We start from the raw sequence: 17253 nt of genomic DNA, 5'->3' as shown, positions 1-17253 counted from the left end.
AAATCAGCCAGCTTTGCCCTGGCCTTTGGAAGAAGTGCATTCAGTGTCTGGACAGGATATATCATTTCTTCTGCTCAGTAAAGCTCCCTCAACTTTGGGAATGTTTCTATTAATTACCCATAGTAAATTAAAAAAAAAATGTTTTGTACTTGGCTGGGCATGGTGGCTCCTGCCTGTAATCCCAGTGCTTTGGGAGGCTAAGCTGGGAGGATTGCTTAAGCCGAGGAGTTTGAGGCTGCAGTGAGCTATGATCCAGACACTGCACTCCAACCTGGGCAACAGAGCAAGACCCTGTCTCTAAAAGTTAAAAAAAAAAAGTGTTGTGCTCAAATGAATTAAATTTTATATGTAGAATAACAGCTCTGATGCTGTGGTTGTCCCTGAGGTTAATAGGAAGGTTAGGATTTGTGGCCGGGCACGGTGGCTCATGCCTGTAATCCCAGTACTTCGGGAGGCCGAGGTGGGCGGATCATGAGGTCAGGAGATCGAGACCATCCTGGCTAACACGGTGAAACCCCGTCTCTACTAAAAATACAAAAAATTAGCCGGGTGTGGTGGTGGGCGCCTGTAGTCTCAGCTACTCGGGAGGCTGAAGCAGGAGAATGGCGTGAACCTGGGAGGTGGAGGTTGCGGTGAGCCGAGACTGTGCCACTGCACTCCAGCCTTGGCGACTGAGCAAGACTCCATCTCAAAAAAAAAAAAAAAAAAAAAAGGTTAAGATTTGCAGAGAAAAGTTAAAACATGCAAAGTATTGACTTCTCAAATCTCAAGGCTTGTTCAGCATCTCACTTTCATCTACTAAATTAATTTATTTTTCTTGTGCAAAATCCACTCAGCAGTCTAAGTAAGGAAAAGTAAGCAAAAAATGAAGGAATGAAATATAGGGCAAACCTCTAACTTAAAATCAACAGCTGTAGGAGGACTTGCATTTTTATAAGATGTTTCAATCTTTAGAAATTCATAAAAGCAAAGAATGTATACTCAATAAATGATTGTTACTTGACAGATGGGAATAACAGCCAATATTAATGATGGTCTTTGAACTGAGAAATATCCATACAGTTATTTTCATGGATCGATAAATACGTTAAACTTTATTATCTTTGGGTCGTAGGGATGAAATCTTACAGGTTTTATATAACTATCATAAATGTTTTATAGACTACTGATCAGTAAGACTCAGCCAGAGGGGTGTATTAAGAATGGGAATGTGAGAACCAAGAGGTCAGCAGGACAGAGAGGCACAGCCTCTTCACAAGTCAGAGAAGATAAACATTTCAGACAAGATGCCATGGTTGAAAACTGAAGAGGTAAGGTCCTCATGCAAACACAGAGGAGATATGAAAAGATCATTGTCCTTACAGAATCTAGGAATGAGAGAATATCACCTCATCGTATAATGAAAATAACATCTGAGGTATTACACCAGCATGTTTACTGAGCACTTGCTAAGTGCCAGGCATTGAGCTCAGCACTGTACATGTATTGTCTCATTTAATTCTTAGTGCAAGTCCATGGCATGTGTACTGTTACTGTTCCCATATTAAATATAAGGAAACTGAGGCTTGAGAACATAAGTAACTTGTCCAAATTAACAGAGTCAGTATACAGTAGATCTTAAATTCAAACCCAGGTCTGTCAAGTCCACGTTCTTACACCCTATAGATACCAAGACTCCCCGATTGGACTAGTTTCTAATGGACACATCAGGATAGGGCAATCATATAATTATCATCAGTAAAATGGTTTGAATCGTATGTCATACCTTTGGACCACTTGTCTTTTCTCCCCCCTTCCCTTTTTTTTCCTCTTTAATCAGGTTAAATCTATACCTCTCCTACGTCCTAGGCATCCTCTTTTCTCTCTAGTCAAGTTAAATCTTGTTAAGCCTCTCCTATGTTCTAGGCATCCTCTTTTTTCAAGATGATAATATATTATAGGAGAATAAAGACTTCAACTATAATTCTGTGAGCTGAGTACTATGCCAGTGCTAAGCAAAGTGAATTACGGGAACTAACAGAATGGACACAGAGTTTAGTGTACTTGTGCTTAGAAGATAAAAGACCTCAAATTATTCTTGTTCATTTTAGTTTCACATATGTTTCAAGGTTATCAGTTATTCTGGCTATTAGAGAAACGGGTGGGAGGAGGAAGGTTTTATGCGATCTTAATTTTTAAAATATTAAGTACCAGTACCTATTATTTTCTAAATACTTTCAAGGGCATTTTCCTAGAATTGGGTAAATGAGAGAAGGCAAGTGACCTACTTACAGCAAAAAATTGCTCTAGGTTATAAAGGATGGGAAGCCAAGTGCATCCTGAAAACCACAGCATCTGGTCTTGTTTTATGCCTCATCTATCAATCTGTTGTTACAGGAATTGAGAATTAACATTTCAACTATTGTTTCTTCTATTTTAACTAATGCATTTGTATCTTTGTTATTCTTACTCAATCTTTCCCACCTCCTCCCCATTTAAGAAACCATAGGCAGGGGCATTATGAAGGTCCCAATTTAATCCTAGGGGGATCACTCTTTCATCTATGCCTTAAAACTTCTGCTAATGAGGCTACAGTAGGGTTAGACATCTGAAGCAATTCTGGTTTTGTTCAATCCTGATTTTTCACAGATAGTATCATTTGAACAGTACTGTATTAAAGCTAAATAAAATATTGTAGGTTGTAAATTTCCAAGTTCTAGAAAACATTTTTTGGTAGAAGTTTTTTAAAAGTACACTTGGCAATGCTGCTTGAGAAAAAGGTTACGTAGAAATGCAGATTGTGGATTAGTATTACCCTGATAACACAAGAAAATTATAACTTCTTTTTATATACACTCATTTAAAATTATGTGTAAAGTTTAGAAACATAAAACCATGGAAAGTAGATTTACAGCAATATGTTCTTTGAACTTTGCTGTTGTCTTTTTTTTTTTTTTTTAGTTCTCTTCTTTTTACAGAATGGAGTTATCAATTCATCTTTCTACTTCTTCCAATCTTTTGAAATTTTAAATTTCCATTATTTTTTCCTTGATTCTATCTTATTCTTTCTTATTTTTATTTTTTAGTTTAGCTTTTTTTTCATTTTTTAAAAAAGTTTATGGGTACATAGTAGGTGTGTGTATCTATGGATTATATGATATATGCTGATACAGGCATACAATGTGTTATAATCACATCAGGGTAAATGAGGTATCCATTACCTCAAGCATTTATCATTTCTTTGTTACAGACATTCCAATTATACTCTTTTAGTTATTTAAAAATGCACAATAAATTACTGTTGACTGTAGTCACCTTGCTGTGTTGTCAAATACTAGATCTTATTTTTTCTATCTAACTGTATTTTTGTACCCATTACCATTCTCACTTCCCTCCTACCCCCCACCGCTATTCTTCCCAGCCTCTGATAACCATCATTCTACCCTCTATCTCCATGAGTTCAACTGTTTTAATTTTTAGCTCCCACAAATGAGTGAGAACATGCAAAGTTTGTCTTTCTGTGCCTGGCTTATTTCACTCAACATAATGTCCTACAGTTCTGTCCATGTTGTTGCAAATGACAGGATCTCATTTTTTTAAATGGCTGAATAGTACTCCATTGTGTTCTATATTATCTTTCTATGGAGCTTCAAGTACAGCTTCAGGTATAGCTTCATATTCTTGCTTTACTTTTCTTTCTCCATCCATTCTACTTAATTTACCTTGTCAAAATAATGGTTCATATGATTCAGAAGACATGATTTAAAAAATTAAAAAATAATGATTGAAATTATCCTTTTATGATATTTTTAAAAGAACAAAGGTAACCAAGTGAATTATACTGGCATAATTACTGTTATATAATTTTACCTATTTGTTGAAGTTCTATTCTTTCTAAATCATTGTCAAGTGAATTATTTCTAATGAGCAATGAATAGAGTCAGGTTTACTGTGTTTACTTATTCAAAGATTTCAGATTTGTTTTTCCTTCCAAAGGCGTTCTATCCTGAATCTCATCATGAGGCTTCCTTGCCTTGATTTCTTGATGTATTCCAGCTGGGTTAATGGTTCAGCTGACCAGATAGGCCTTTTAGGCTAAGGTAGTAGAGATTTTTGCAAAAATACATCTACAGTCTTCATTCACTAGGGCAGAATTTCTTAAAATAGAGTCCAAAACTACCTATATCCCAATCAGCTCAGGTGTTTGTTTACTGATTTACTGATAGGCTTAAACAACAGAAATTTATTTCTCCCAGTTCTGGAGGGTGGGAAATCCAATATACTGGCATATACTCTGTCTGGTGAGGGTATCCTTCCTGGCTTGCAGACAGACACCTTCTTGCATCCTCACATGGCAGAGAGCCCAGATGCTTACTGTAAAATGCAGATTTCTAGGCCAAAACCTACAGTAGTTGAACGGGAGTCTCTGAAGACTGGGAGCCAGGAATCTGCATTTTGCCAAGTTGTCCAAGTTAATCTATATACAATGAAATTTGAGAACACCTAATTTTTTTTTTGAGATGGAATCTCACTCTGTTGTCCAGGCTGGAGTGCAGTGGCATGATCTTGGCTCACTGCAACCTCTGCCTCCTGGATTCAAGTGATTCTCCTGCCTCAGCCTCCCAAGTAACTGGGATTACAGGTGCCCGCCACCACACCCAGCTAATTTTTGTATTTTTTTTTTTTAGTAGAAACAAGGTTTCACCATGTTGGCCAGGCTGGTCTTGAACTCCTCACCTCAGGTGATCCACCTGCCTCGGCCTCCCAAAGTGCTGGGATTACAAGCGTGAGCCACTGCGCCCAGCCAAGAACACCTAATTTAAGGAATCCTTTCTTCCCACCAGGTGTCTAGTGCATTAACCTTGGTTGCAGAGCAAACTAGCTACACTCCATTTAATAACAAAAGTGGAAAATTCAGCACCTTGGAGGAGAACTGCCATAACTATTTTAAGAGTTACTGATACAGAAAACACACACACAAAACCCAAAAACTTTCTAGAATAAAGTAATAATTATTTTTAATATCTTGATTCTAACAAAGAGCAAAGGCCCAGAAAGTCTACAATCTGCTCTAATTTCCTGATTAATATTATATATATTGAATTATTTATTGAGCCCCTACTGTGGGCCAAATATGGTATTTTGTGTTGCCAGGGATTATATAAAGCTATCCTGGAACGAAAAGCATATGTTCACTCTGCTGTATTCTGGAAGAATCTCATTGATTTGATGATTGCTGAAAATGAATGTACTTGATGTCTTAGGCCCAGACATGGAAGGTTTCTTACGGATTTGCTAAATGAAAATATTAGGTCCAAAACATATAGGTGTAGGCATTTGGTTTCCAGTGGCTGAACCACTGGAAAGGGAGTGAGGTGTAGCACTTTTCGAGCTTGTAGACTCTTTATGGTCAGCCTCGATGACTTTATTCAACAGTTTCCCTTCCTGTGCAATCATCCCTCAGATATTAGGCAGATGAATTGAGAGTAGATGTAACCATACTGGGAACTCCATTTCATTGTAGGATTCATTTAGGATGTCTCTAGTAGAGTGACTCATGATTTGCCTGAGACTTTGTCAGCCAGTTTTATATCCCAGCAAACCTTTTAGTCTCATGCAAACTGAAACTGGGTAGGCTGGTCACCCTGGTCCTTAGAAGAGGGCAGGTGAGGCTCTTAGTTGAACCAATTTCACTCAGTAAATGAATGAAAATCCATTACTATCTTGAATTTCTCAGCTCATTTTCCTTACCAGTGGATATAATTACCCTATTGGGGCACAAAACCTGTTTCTTTCCTTTAGTGACCCTCCCCCTTTTAGCCCTGCCAAACCATGTGTCCATGAGCCTCCCAAGCAATGATTCAACTTGGGATCATCCAAGGACCCAGTGGAGAGTCTCTTGAAAGTCTGTTGAGCACTGATAGCCTCTGTTTGTTGTTGTTGTTGTTGTTGTTGTTGTTTGTTTTTAATGAACATTGTCCTCGTCTCATAATCTTTCCGTTCTTCTCAAAGGTCTATCTCTCTAAATAGTCTAGTAATCCCAAACCTAGCTTCACATCAATTTTTTTTTTTAAATTAGGAATGTAGGCATGCACATATATAAAGCCTTAAATACTAAACAGGCATGGGTGTATTAAATTCCATTCTGATTCCTGTCCATGAACTTAATCAGAGTTTTCAACATTCATGCATCCCTTTCATCCCATCCTTTAAAGCCTTGTGATTTTGGCATTTCATGGTCTTACTTTCAACTAGATTTTAAAGTTTAGCTGGTATTAAATTGCCTTCTCAAAGAGAAAACGTAAAGTACAAGGTATGAATTAGACAGACCTATGTTCCAATGAAATTGTTGCCTTTATTTCCCAAGTATATGAACTTAGAAAAGTTTCTCTAAGGTTTAAGCTTTAAAATTTGCTCATTTGTAAAAACGGAGAAAATGATAGCTATTTTAGAGGATTTTGGGGGAGATATTTAGGTTATGCATGTAAAGCACATAGAAGCTTATTGCCCCACCCCAGCAGACATTAACTAGGTATTATCTTCACCACATTATTACAAGTTTGTAACTAGTAACATTCGTTAACAATCAGGCTGCAAAACTGTTATTATTATTGAGACAGGGGCTTGCTCTGTCGCCCAGGCTGGACTGGAATGGCTTGATCACTGCAGCCGTGATCTCCCACGCTCAAGCGATTCTCCCACCTCAGCCTCCCAAGTAGCTGGGACTACAGACATGCGCCACCAAATCCAGCTAATTTTTAGGTGGTTTTTTTTTTTTTTTTTTTTTTTTTTTTTTTTTTTTTTGTAGAGACGATTTCTCATTATGTTGTCCAGGCTGGTCTCGAATTCCTGACCTCAAGTGATCCTCTCGCTTCGGCCTCCCAAAGTGTTGGGATTACAGGCGTAAGCCACCGCGCTGGCCAAGCTGCAGAATTCTTTAGCCATCAAAGATGATGCCTCAAGTAGAAAGGCACAAGCTGCCTTCCTGAGGAACACAAGGAGAACTCTCATTACATCATAGTCTCACCGACTCTGTCTGAAGGAAGTGATGCTTCTCGTATCTCAGGAGTGTCTAATGTCATCTGGCCCACCGGCAGTCTGTGTATTCAGGAGGCTCTGGCTTTCAGGTTTGCTCCCTTGGGACCTCTTGTGTCACGTCGCTCGTTCTGGAAAGGAAAGGGGGTGAAAGAAAAAGGGAAATCACCAAAATGCAAAATCTGTTACCAGATGCCCTATTCCGTCCTAACTACCGAGTCTGGTGGCGTGGGCTGCTAAATCTTTTCGCGGAAAGATTGTCAAGCGCCACCCCGAGGTGTTTGTCAGCACAGAGATGGGGGAGAAGGGTGAGCTCACCCGAGAATTGAAAGGCAGGTGGTGAGGGATGAGGGGTGAGGAGTGGAGGGTGGCCATAAGCTTCTGCGTTTTGGCTAAAGTACAGACACAAAGCCGCGGCGTGAGGGTTTGCACAGAGTGGTGGGAAGGAGAGAATGTATTTGCTGGGTACGCAGAGCATTTCTGCACTCTCAAGAAGGCTGCCCGATTTGTCAGGGTTGCGCCCCGAGCCCGCGAGAAGGGCAGGGACTTTTTGTGATAAGCGCCTTCCCAAATGTAGTGTCTGTTAAACGCAGAGCCTTAGCGAGTGCTGCTCGCAGACACGCCAGCTTCGCAGAAAGTCTCAGTCCAGCAGGTAGTTTAAGCAAACATCAGGTGCGCGAATTTGCTCTCCCTCACTGTTTCTAAGCCTGGGAGCACGCCCCCTCCTCGCCGGCGACCGCGGGTCGCGCATGCTCCGTGGGAGGGAGTGCGCCGCGCCTCCCGCCGGAAGCGTTCTCTCCCAGGTTGCGTTTCCTTCCTGTGTGAGGCCGGCTGAGGGCACTTGCTCTTGCTGTTTCTGCCCCTGGGTGAGTAGCTGGTTCCCGTGGGGCCTCATGGGATGGTTGTCGTATCCTTCTGAGGTCCTTTAAGGACCGTCTCGGACCTGGGAACCCCCGGAGGAAAGGTCATCCCGGTCTTCTCCCACGCCCTTCCTCAGTGCCGCCCCCAAGCGCCCCGCAGCCCTTAGTATCTAGAGGATTAACCTCCAAGGGCGTCCCGGGCCTCGCCTTGGCGTCCGGCCCGGCCTGGGCCCTTAGGGTCTGCTTAGCTCTTCCCCAAGACTCGTGCCATTCCCGAGGGAATCTTTGTCGGCATCCTGGTCACTGTGGGGGTTTGAGGTCGTCCCGGAAGACTTCAGAACCAGGCGAACCTAGACGAAGGCGGCTGGAATGAACCAGGTCTGATTGTCGCACAGGCGCGGCCACCACCTTGTGCAAAATCGAAGGTGGTTCTTCAGGGCCGGGCACGCTTTCACAAAAGATGGTGATGTTAATAATAACCTGCCCTCTTTGTGAAGATTGGCAGGCCTTCATTGTCATAGGCTGTATTCGTAGGGCCTTTATGTCTGCAAAACTGGGACTTTTGAGTTTGAGAAACGATTTGTGAAATACTGCAATGAATTAGGAGAGAAATACTACAGTGAATGCTATGCTATGAATGCTATACATGTCAATAAATTGCTCATAGATGAAGTAGTACGATTTCACGGTTTTCCACTCGGAAATGGAGAACTTAAAATGAAACGACCTGATACCATATTTGCCTAACAAATAACTCTAGGTTATAGTGTTTTAGGATGTTTCTTAGTTGCATACAGCACTATCATCGTATATGTACATATTTGTGTATTCATTTTGTTGAACCTAATGTTTATACAGGATTGAAATACGCTCCCTGCTGTTGTATGCACATGCAGCTTTTATTGTATGTTCGCTGTGATGGTATTGCTGCTGTAACCGCCTTACATTTTAGGTATATCAATACCAAATGAATGATACATGAGTGTACAATAAAGTATATATAGTTACAGTCTACAAAACAAGTTTCAGTTTCATTGAAGGATTTTGAAGTAATTTAAAAAGGTAGACTACTATTTTACAAGTGGCCTTAGTAGACCTAAGTCTTTATTACATTAAAAATTTCAGAATTGGGAAGGATATAAACGGGTTTTGTGTCTTGACCTTTTATGGGATTAAAAGTTGTTACTATCTTGATGACTGGGATGTGTTCATAACAGCCCTAATTTGTTCATGTAGTTCAATGAATATCCAGTAGATGACTTGGTTGGTAGTTTTATCACTACCAACTCTAAAACGAAAACGTTTTACTGGAATGCCACCGCTTTTCACAGATTAGGTTAATAAAACCCTTATCTTGTCTAAATTATTTTCCTCTGTGAGTATACCCCACGTAGTGATATAACACGTTTCAACTGCATTTTCAACTTTGTGGAATAAAGACTAGAAAAGTCAGTTTTTTACTTCCTATGAGAAGTGAAATATTGTGTAACCCATTTTTTTTGGAATCCATGCTGATGGAAGATAGCACACTTTGATTTGTTCCATGAGGAGAGATTTCAGTTAGGTGCCTTCTCCTTTTTGGCTTCTTTTGCTTTCTTTATAATTAATATAATAGCCGGACAGTGTGTTCTTTGAATAAAGTGGTGATATCTTAACAATTATTGTATATCCAATATATAGTGGGCGTCATATATAGATGTTCAGTAAATGCAAATTGAATGAATTAAATCATTTACCATCCCTAGGCCAAAGTTTCTTCCTCCAAAATGAAGGCTTTCAATTATTTAGTTGTTAAGTTTAAATTAAATCTAATTATTGTGAAGTGAATGGCTCCTAGTGGAGAAATGTGGAACCTTTTGGAAATCCTTCAGAAGTGACTGTTGCAATGATTGAATGGGAGATTTCCTTCAGTTACAATTTATCTGTTGAACATAATTTTTGAATAGCCTCTGTTTTGTGTGTGGCAATTATAAACGTCTGTTTTGTGTGTGACAGTTATAAAGGTAGATAAGATATACATCTTGTTTATAAGGATTTAAACTCTAGTCGAGTAGATATCTCAAAAGCAAGACTTTTTTAAGATAGTGTAACAGGGCGAAATGAATAATACAGAAGATTCATGTGATTTGAAAGGCTTTATGGAGCAAATAAAGTTGATTTTTGAAGTTAGGATAGAATTTGACTAATCCTAGGTGAATGAGGGTAAATGGGCCATGCAGGGTACTAGACAGATATGCTGAAGGGAAAATATATGTGGGATTGTCAGATGGTAGTGACTCCAGCTATTTATAGAGTCCCTTTGAAAAGAGGTGAAAGAGAAAATGCTTACAATTGACTCTGGAGCTAGATTCTAGATTAGAATAGTTTTGAATGCTTGGGAAACGTATAAAGGAAATACTTTGGGGTCTTTTGATTAGAGAGAAGGAGTATACATCCTTGAGTGGAGGTGAGGTGTATAAAAGGAAATAAAAAATTTTTGGAGCTATTCTAGAGGGAGGAAGGTGAAGAGGCTCTTTAATTTAGTAGTAGTGAGAGGAGAATTTTAGAGCTGGAAGGACCGTGGATATTAATCTATGCAGTACCTAACTTTTATCTGCTGAGCCATACAAATTCTGTTTTTTTTGATGTTTATGTGAGTACAAATATATATTCTCTTTTTCTTATATATCCCATAGCATTCAGCACACTCCTGTGCTGAGAGTATAATGGCAGTATTTGAACCTAAGATCCTATCTCCCAAAATGTGATAGTCATATCATCCCTAACAAGCTTATTCTTCCGGGTAGTTATTGCCATTGACAGAGGAGTGTATGTCTTCTGTAAGCCTAGCTTTGATTGATGTAGCTGTTCAGGGATATATGCAAAAATAGGCACATTTATCTCATTTTTTTTCTCTTTAGCTTGGGTGAGTGCTGTATTCTTGTAGTAGTTGTCTCAGTTCAAGATTTTTCCAAGTTCTATTGCTTCCTACTTAGCCCGGTTGTTGGGAACAATAGTGTGGCTCAAAAAAGTTAATACCACTTATTATTGAGGAAATGGCATGTTTAAATTTAAGCAGGCCTTGAAAACCTTTAAAAGTATGTATGAGGAAAAAGTGAGTCAGTTCACAATTTGAATTTCACTCAAAAATTACCTGGTATATGTTACAGTTAATAGAAGAAATTCTTACCGTCACATTAGTATTGTTGGGCTGCCTTTCTTCAGTTGGATTAGTGTTATAGTTGATACTTTCCTAGACTCTGAAATAGTTCTTTAAAGCTGTTTTGAGTAAATACCTTAAGATATTTACTGTATTTTTCAAATAAAATGATTAATTCTACTACCAAATAAATCTTAATTTCTAGTGTACTTCTAGTTTGCAAGAGGAGCTTTAAATGTTTTTGTTTACTTAACATTTAAAAATCCATTTCTCCTTAAAATGAAACACTTTTTTTAAGGTAGGTAATATTTTAATTTGACTAGAAGTTAGTTTTTCTTTCTTAGTTTAAGCTACTTTGTTAGTCTTACAATTTTAATAAGTATAGTTATTACCTAGTGACATTTCTCTTTGTTTTTTTAAGGTTAACATTCAAGATGGTACATGCTGAAGCCTTTTCTCGTCCTTTGAGTCGGAATGAAGTTGTTGGTTTAATTTTCCGTTTGACAATATTTGGTGCAGTGACATACTTTACTATCAAATGGATGGTAGATGCAATTGATCCAACCAGAAAGCAAAAAGTAGAAGCTCAGAAACAGGTATGATTGAAATGTTTGAAGATCATTTTTCTTGTGGCTAACAAGTATTTTCCCCTCAAACTAAAAATTTGGTAGAGTTCACAAATTAATGAGAAATTCTATAAGACCCACATGAAAATGTATTGGTACTCATAGTTTTATTACTCTTACAAAGTACTAGTTTATTATGACATTATTTCAAGTCATTTTTTACTATATAAACAACTTATCAGAAGAAAAATGAATAAACAATAAAATATTGTGAACATCTTCATTAGAATATTTTTGTCAGCTTTGAAGGTAGGATCTAGATAAAAGTTTTTAGGCTAACCCAAAATATTTATCTTCAGTAATGATATGCCTTTTGCTGTGTATGACATCTGAAATGTGGATAATACTGAAACGCTCTCAGTCTTAAACTTATAAGCTACACTAAAATCTAATTAATGAATTGCTGTAACAGTTGTTGATTATTAATATAAGCTGTAGTTTTTAACTTTTTATCTGCTGCCTCTTGTGTTCATTTCCTTTTAAAGGTGATTGGTTTCTGTTTGTCATCAAAACATAAAAACCTTAAAGGAGTCTTACAGATTTTTTGTGCTGTTAGGTGGCTTTTCCCTTCTGGCTCTTTTTTTTAAAACAATAATTAATAACTAAAATATTTATGTCTTATTGAATATCTTATGGTATAATAACATAATTTATCTTAAAATAATTGAATAGGATATTCATGGATTTTTAGATCTGTCTTGTGAGTTGTGACAGATTTATTCAATAAACATTTATTGAGTTCCTATCAACTACTTGGTACCAAAGAAAAAAGATGAATAAATCTTGTTCTTTCAAAATGCTATAGGCTATTGTGGGAAATAGGGATGTAAATAAATGACTGTTTTACAATGTTAGCCCTTAAATCAGTAAAAAGTGAAAACCACAACTTTATAAACACTGCAATAAGTATATATCTGAAAGGCACTTTGGAGAATTCTGAACTTTTTCCTTGAATTTTATTATAAAATAGTTGACTGAAGTTCTAGATGATATTATCAGCCTATTTGTAAGTCTCTAGGAAGTCTGACCAGGGTAGATTTAAAAAAAAAGAAAAAGAAAAACTAGTTTGAGTATATCCATATGTCAACCTAAGTGTTGGGTTTTTTTCTCCCACCTGAATCATGAAAGTCAGTTTAAGTATGACGTCAAAATATTATAAGTTACATCGTTTCAGCATTTTAAAAAGCAGAGGTGTGACTTTTAAAGATAATTTTGTCTTTTTTTCCCCTTGGCTTCTAAGAACTCCTGAATACACATATAGAAGACATACAGAAAGCTAAATATAGATGCTAAGTACTACAAGCCTTCATTGAAAATTATGTGTATAGTATTATTCTAAATATCAGGTATATGAAATATTAGATATTATGTCCTTCATAGTGCCCATGATAGGGAGAAAAGACTTGTTCATGATAATATAAATTATAATAGTAAGTAGCATATCCCAGTTGCTTATTGAGTAGTGTAGACAGAAACTGTGGCTCTTAGAGAAAATAGTAGTCACCAGTGATTGTGGTAGTTGAAGATGGCTTCATGAAAGAGCTTGGCCTCTAGGGTAGGCAAGGACAGTTTTAAATAGAATGCATTACTTTTTCCTTCTTTGGTCCTTTTTGTTTTGTTGGGTGGACTGAGGCTGATAAAAAATACACAGCATTTTAGAATCCATCATCAACTGAAAAGGAGGGATACTTTTTGCTTCTAGCATTATCCCATTCCACAGTAATTTACCAGTGTTTAAAACACTCAGGATGAAATGGGATTTGCTTGGCCAACGGCTATAGCTTCTTGGTTACCCCTCCTCTTCTCTTCCCTACATCTCTGACCAGCTATTAAACATGCTGTTGACTGGCCATGTGGTGTCTCACGCCTATAATCCCAGCACTTTGGGAGGCCGAGACAGGCAGATCACTTGAGGTCAGGAGTTGGAGATCAGCCTGGCCAACATGGTGAAACCCCATCTGTAATAAAAATACAAAACATTAGCCGGACGTAGTGGTGCACACCCAGCTACTCGGGAGGTTGAGAATTGCTTGAACCCGGGAGGCAGAGGTTGCAGTGAGCCAAGATCACACCCCTGCACTCCAGCCTGGGCAACAGAGAGAGACTCCGTCTCAAAAAATAAATAAATAAATAAATAAATATGCTATTGACCAATTGAAGACTTCTGTAGGCTTAACTCATTAAATATATTTGAATGGGTGGGTGATATACAATGTTTTAAGGATAATTCACCTTATAGTAGTATGCAGAAGGAATAGGAGTCAAGAGGGACTAGAAGCAAGATCTGTTGGTGATAGACTGCAACAGTCCTGGCAAAGACTTAGAATAAGAGGGTAACAAAAGGAATGACTTGAGTGAAATAGACTAACACAAATGAATGCAGGAAGGACTTTGTGATGATGTGGGAAAAGAAAAAGGACATCTTAAAAACGAACCAAAGATTTGTCTGGATACCTCAAAGACTTATACTATCTTTTATAGAGGTTTGGAAACTGGTAGGTGGGCAAATTTATGAGAAGATGACATTTGATCTGGCCATGTTAAGTTTGTGTTGGTGGTAGGAATTCAGGAGGAAATGTTCATATAGCAATTGAAGTTGCAGGTCTGTATCTCAGAAAAAAGGTCAATCCAGAGGTATATTTCCTTATCGATGGTTATAAGTAGTTGAAGTCGTTAGAGCAGTGAGTAGGCCATATGGTTATTCCTGTATGTGTAGATATCATTTGTAGAACTTTTCCCAAATTATTCCCCATCTCCCCTCACCACCATCAAGATTTATACATATATTTGTTGAGAAATTCTAATGTAATTGTCACTATAATAAATGGTAATGACTATACTAAGAGTGATGAAGTCTCCAAAAGAGATGGTGTAATGCAGCATAATTGGTAAGCTGAAGCGTAAGCCTTGATACATTTCCTTTATTTAGGGTATAGAAAGATGATGTGCAGCCAGTGAAGAATGAATAGGTCAGTATGGGTAACAAGACTGACTCCTGCTGAAAACAGCTAAAGAAGCTTGATAATTTTTTTAAAATCTTGTTTTATTTATTTATTTATTTATTTATTTTTGAGATGGAGTCTTGCTGTGTTGCACAGGCTGGAGTGCAGTGGTACAATCTCAGCTCGCTGCACCCTGCTTCTTCCGGGTTCAAGTGATTCTCCTGCCTCAGCCTCCGGAGTAGCTGGGATTACAGAAGTGTGCAACCACACGTGGCTAATTTTTGTATTTTTAGTAGAGACGGGGTTTCACCATGTTGACCAGGCTGGTCTTGAACTCCTGACCTCAAGTGATCTGCCCGCTTTGGCCTCCCAAAGTGCTGAGATTACAGGTGTGGGCCACTGTGTCTGGCCTAAAAATCTTAAAGGCATTCATGAGCTATCAACAAAGTAAAGAATGCAGGTTAAAAACTTAAGGCAAAAATTTCAGAAAGCTAAGGTGAGCTTGATTGCCAGCCTTTACCTTGAGAGAATTTGCTGAATTCTGTTTTTATGATTTCAGAGGGGCTCAGTATACAAAACATAGGGCCAATCTAAAGTAGGTAGTTTCATAGATGATACTCCTATAAATCTAGAACCCCAAAAGGCTATCTGTAGTATTTCAACTAAAGATAAAGACATAGTGTTTTAAAGATGAATAGTTTAAAGGGAGAAATTTAAGCCATATGCTGGGTGAAGTAACACATCTAAAATATAGATTCAGAAAGGTTGAAAGTAAAAAGATGGAAATGTATATACCACACAAATATAAGAAGAAAACGGGCTGGGCAAAAAGAAATTGTAAGGCAAAGATATTGGAGAAAATGTTTGCTACATAAATGATGAAAGATTCAATTCACCAATAAATATAACATTTCTATCTGTGTGTAACTATTGATGTAGCCTGAAAATACATAAAGCAAAAATATGATAGAACTACAGGGAAAAATAGACATCTCCATCAACATGGTGAGAGACTTTTAACACCTAATAATTGTTCAGATTTTTTAAAAATTAAGGATATAGAAGATTTAAATAAAAAATGGACATGTATAGTGTGCCAAAATAAATGCAAAATACATATCTGAAGCACATATGATTTGTGAAAATAAACCGAATACTAGATAATAAAGCAAATCTCAAGTTTCATAATATTGGTAGCGTATTTATTAACATTTCCTGGCTATAGTGCAGTACAGTAGAGATCATTAGAAAAATAAGTTTGGAAAGTATGAAATATTTTTATATGACTCCTGGGTAAAAGAAAGCACATAATAATGAAATGAATGGAAATAATAACGTAAGTTAATGAAATAGAAAGTGAATATACAGTAGAGAAAAATCAATAAAACCCAAAATTGTTTTTTTGAAAAGACATAAAATCAAGACTTTTCAAACCGACAAGAAAAAAGTTACCAATAAAATACTACCTGGAACAAAAAAGGCCTAATATTGCTGTAGATATTAAAAACAAGGGCTGGGCACGGTGGCTTACACCTGTAATCCTAGCACTTTGAGAGTCTGAGGCAGGTAGATCACCTGAGGTCAGGAGTTTGAGACCAGCCTGGCCAACATTGTGAAACCCTGTCTCTACTAAAAATACAAAATTAGCCGGGCGTGGTGGCACGTTCCTGTAGTCGCAGATACTCAGGAGGAGAATCGCTTGAATCCAGGAGGCGGGGGTTACAATGAGCCGAGATTGCGCCATTGCACTCCAGCCTGGGCAACAAGAGAGAAACTCCATCTCAAAATAAATAAATAAATAAAATTAATAAATAAAAAAAAATAGGACTGTTCATAACTATAGTGGGCCCTTGAACAACAAACAACGTGTTTAAACTGCATAGGTCCACTCATAAGCAGATTTTTTTTTTTTAATGAAAGTTCAATTGAGTGTGCCCATCTCTCCTGCCACTGCTTCCACCTTCACCTCTTTTACCTCTGCCAACCTGAGACAGAAAGACCAACCTCTCTTCCTCACGCTACTCAACATGAAGATGATGAGGATGAAGTTAATATATTTCCCTTTATGATTTTAAAAATAACATGCTTTCTCTAGGTTACTTTATTGCAAGAATACAGTATACAAACTATGTTATTAACTGTTTCTGTTAGTGATAAGGTCAACAGTAGGCTATTTTAGTAGTTCAGTTTGAGGGGAGTCAAAAGTTCTCTATGGATTTTTGAGTGTGTTGGGGTCAGTATCCCAATCCCTGTATTGTGTAAGGGTCAACTGTTACATCGATAAATTTGAGAACTTAGGTATGGGTAAACCCTTAGAAAAATATGCATTTCTAAAACTGACTTAAGAAGAAATAGAATACATGGTTAGTTCCATAACTATGAAATAAGTTAATAGTGAAAATATCTTTTTATAAAGAAAACTTCAGGCCCATAGAACTTTATAGCAAATTCTGCCAGTATTTAAGGAACAAATTAATAATAACCAATTTATGCAAATTCTTCTAGAATATGGGAAACGAGGGAACACTTCCAAACCTTTTTGTGAGGCTAGCATAACTACAGTTCTAAAACCTATAGTAGTCTGTAATTTCTCTCTCTCCCTTCTAAATTGGTATAAGAATCTTAAATGTCAGCAAGTTAAATTCAGCAATATAGAAAAAATATAATGCGAC

At 37.6% G+C, this 17253-nt stretch overlaps 1 protein-coding gene and 1 long non-coding RNA gene across 15 annotated transcripts in view; one reads left to right on the top strand and one right to left on the bottom strand.

Annotated features, from left to right (window-relative positions):
* Positions 1 to 17253, top strand: part of ATAD1 (ATPase family AAA domain containing 1) — an 88149-nt gene that overhangs the window by 15361 nt on the left and 55535 nt on the right. For 3 of the 14 annotated variants that reach the window (XM_063780852.1, XM_054659758.2, XM_063780854.1), the window contains exon 2: positions 11435 to 11609. In XM_063780852.1, coding sequence (XP_063636922.1) covers positions 11448 to 11609 — 162 coding nt within the window. In that variant the 5' untranslated portion in view covers positions 11435 to 11447. Of the gene's footprint in view, positions 1 to 1161; positions 1311 to 7001; positions 7107 to 7314; positions 8253 to 11434; positions 11610 to 17253 lie in introns of those variants that run through there. The other 11 variants (XM_016918815.4, XM_063780858.1, XM_009458911.5 and 8 more) reach the window with 8 other exon arrangements.
* Positions 6315 to 7443, bottom strand: LOC107966785 (uncharacterized). Its single transcript, XR_001706732.4, has 2 exons — positions 7333 to 7443; positions 6315 to 7145 (listed from the first exon to the last, which is right to left on the bottom strand). It is a non-coding gene; the product is annotated as an uncharacterized LOC107966785 (long non-coding RNA).

The sequence above is a fragment of the Pan troglodytes genome, chromosome 8 (assembly GCF_028858775.2).
Source record: "Pan troglodytes isolate AG18354 chromosome 8, NHGRI_mPanTro3-v2.0_pri, whole genome shotgun sequence".
NCBI lineage: Eukaryota > Metazoa > Chordata > Mammalia > Primates > Hominidae > Pan > Pan troglodytes.
Note: the sequence above shows the minus strand (reverse complement) of the source record. Positions and strands in the feature narration are given on the sequence as shown.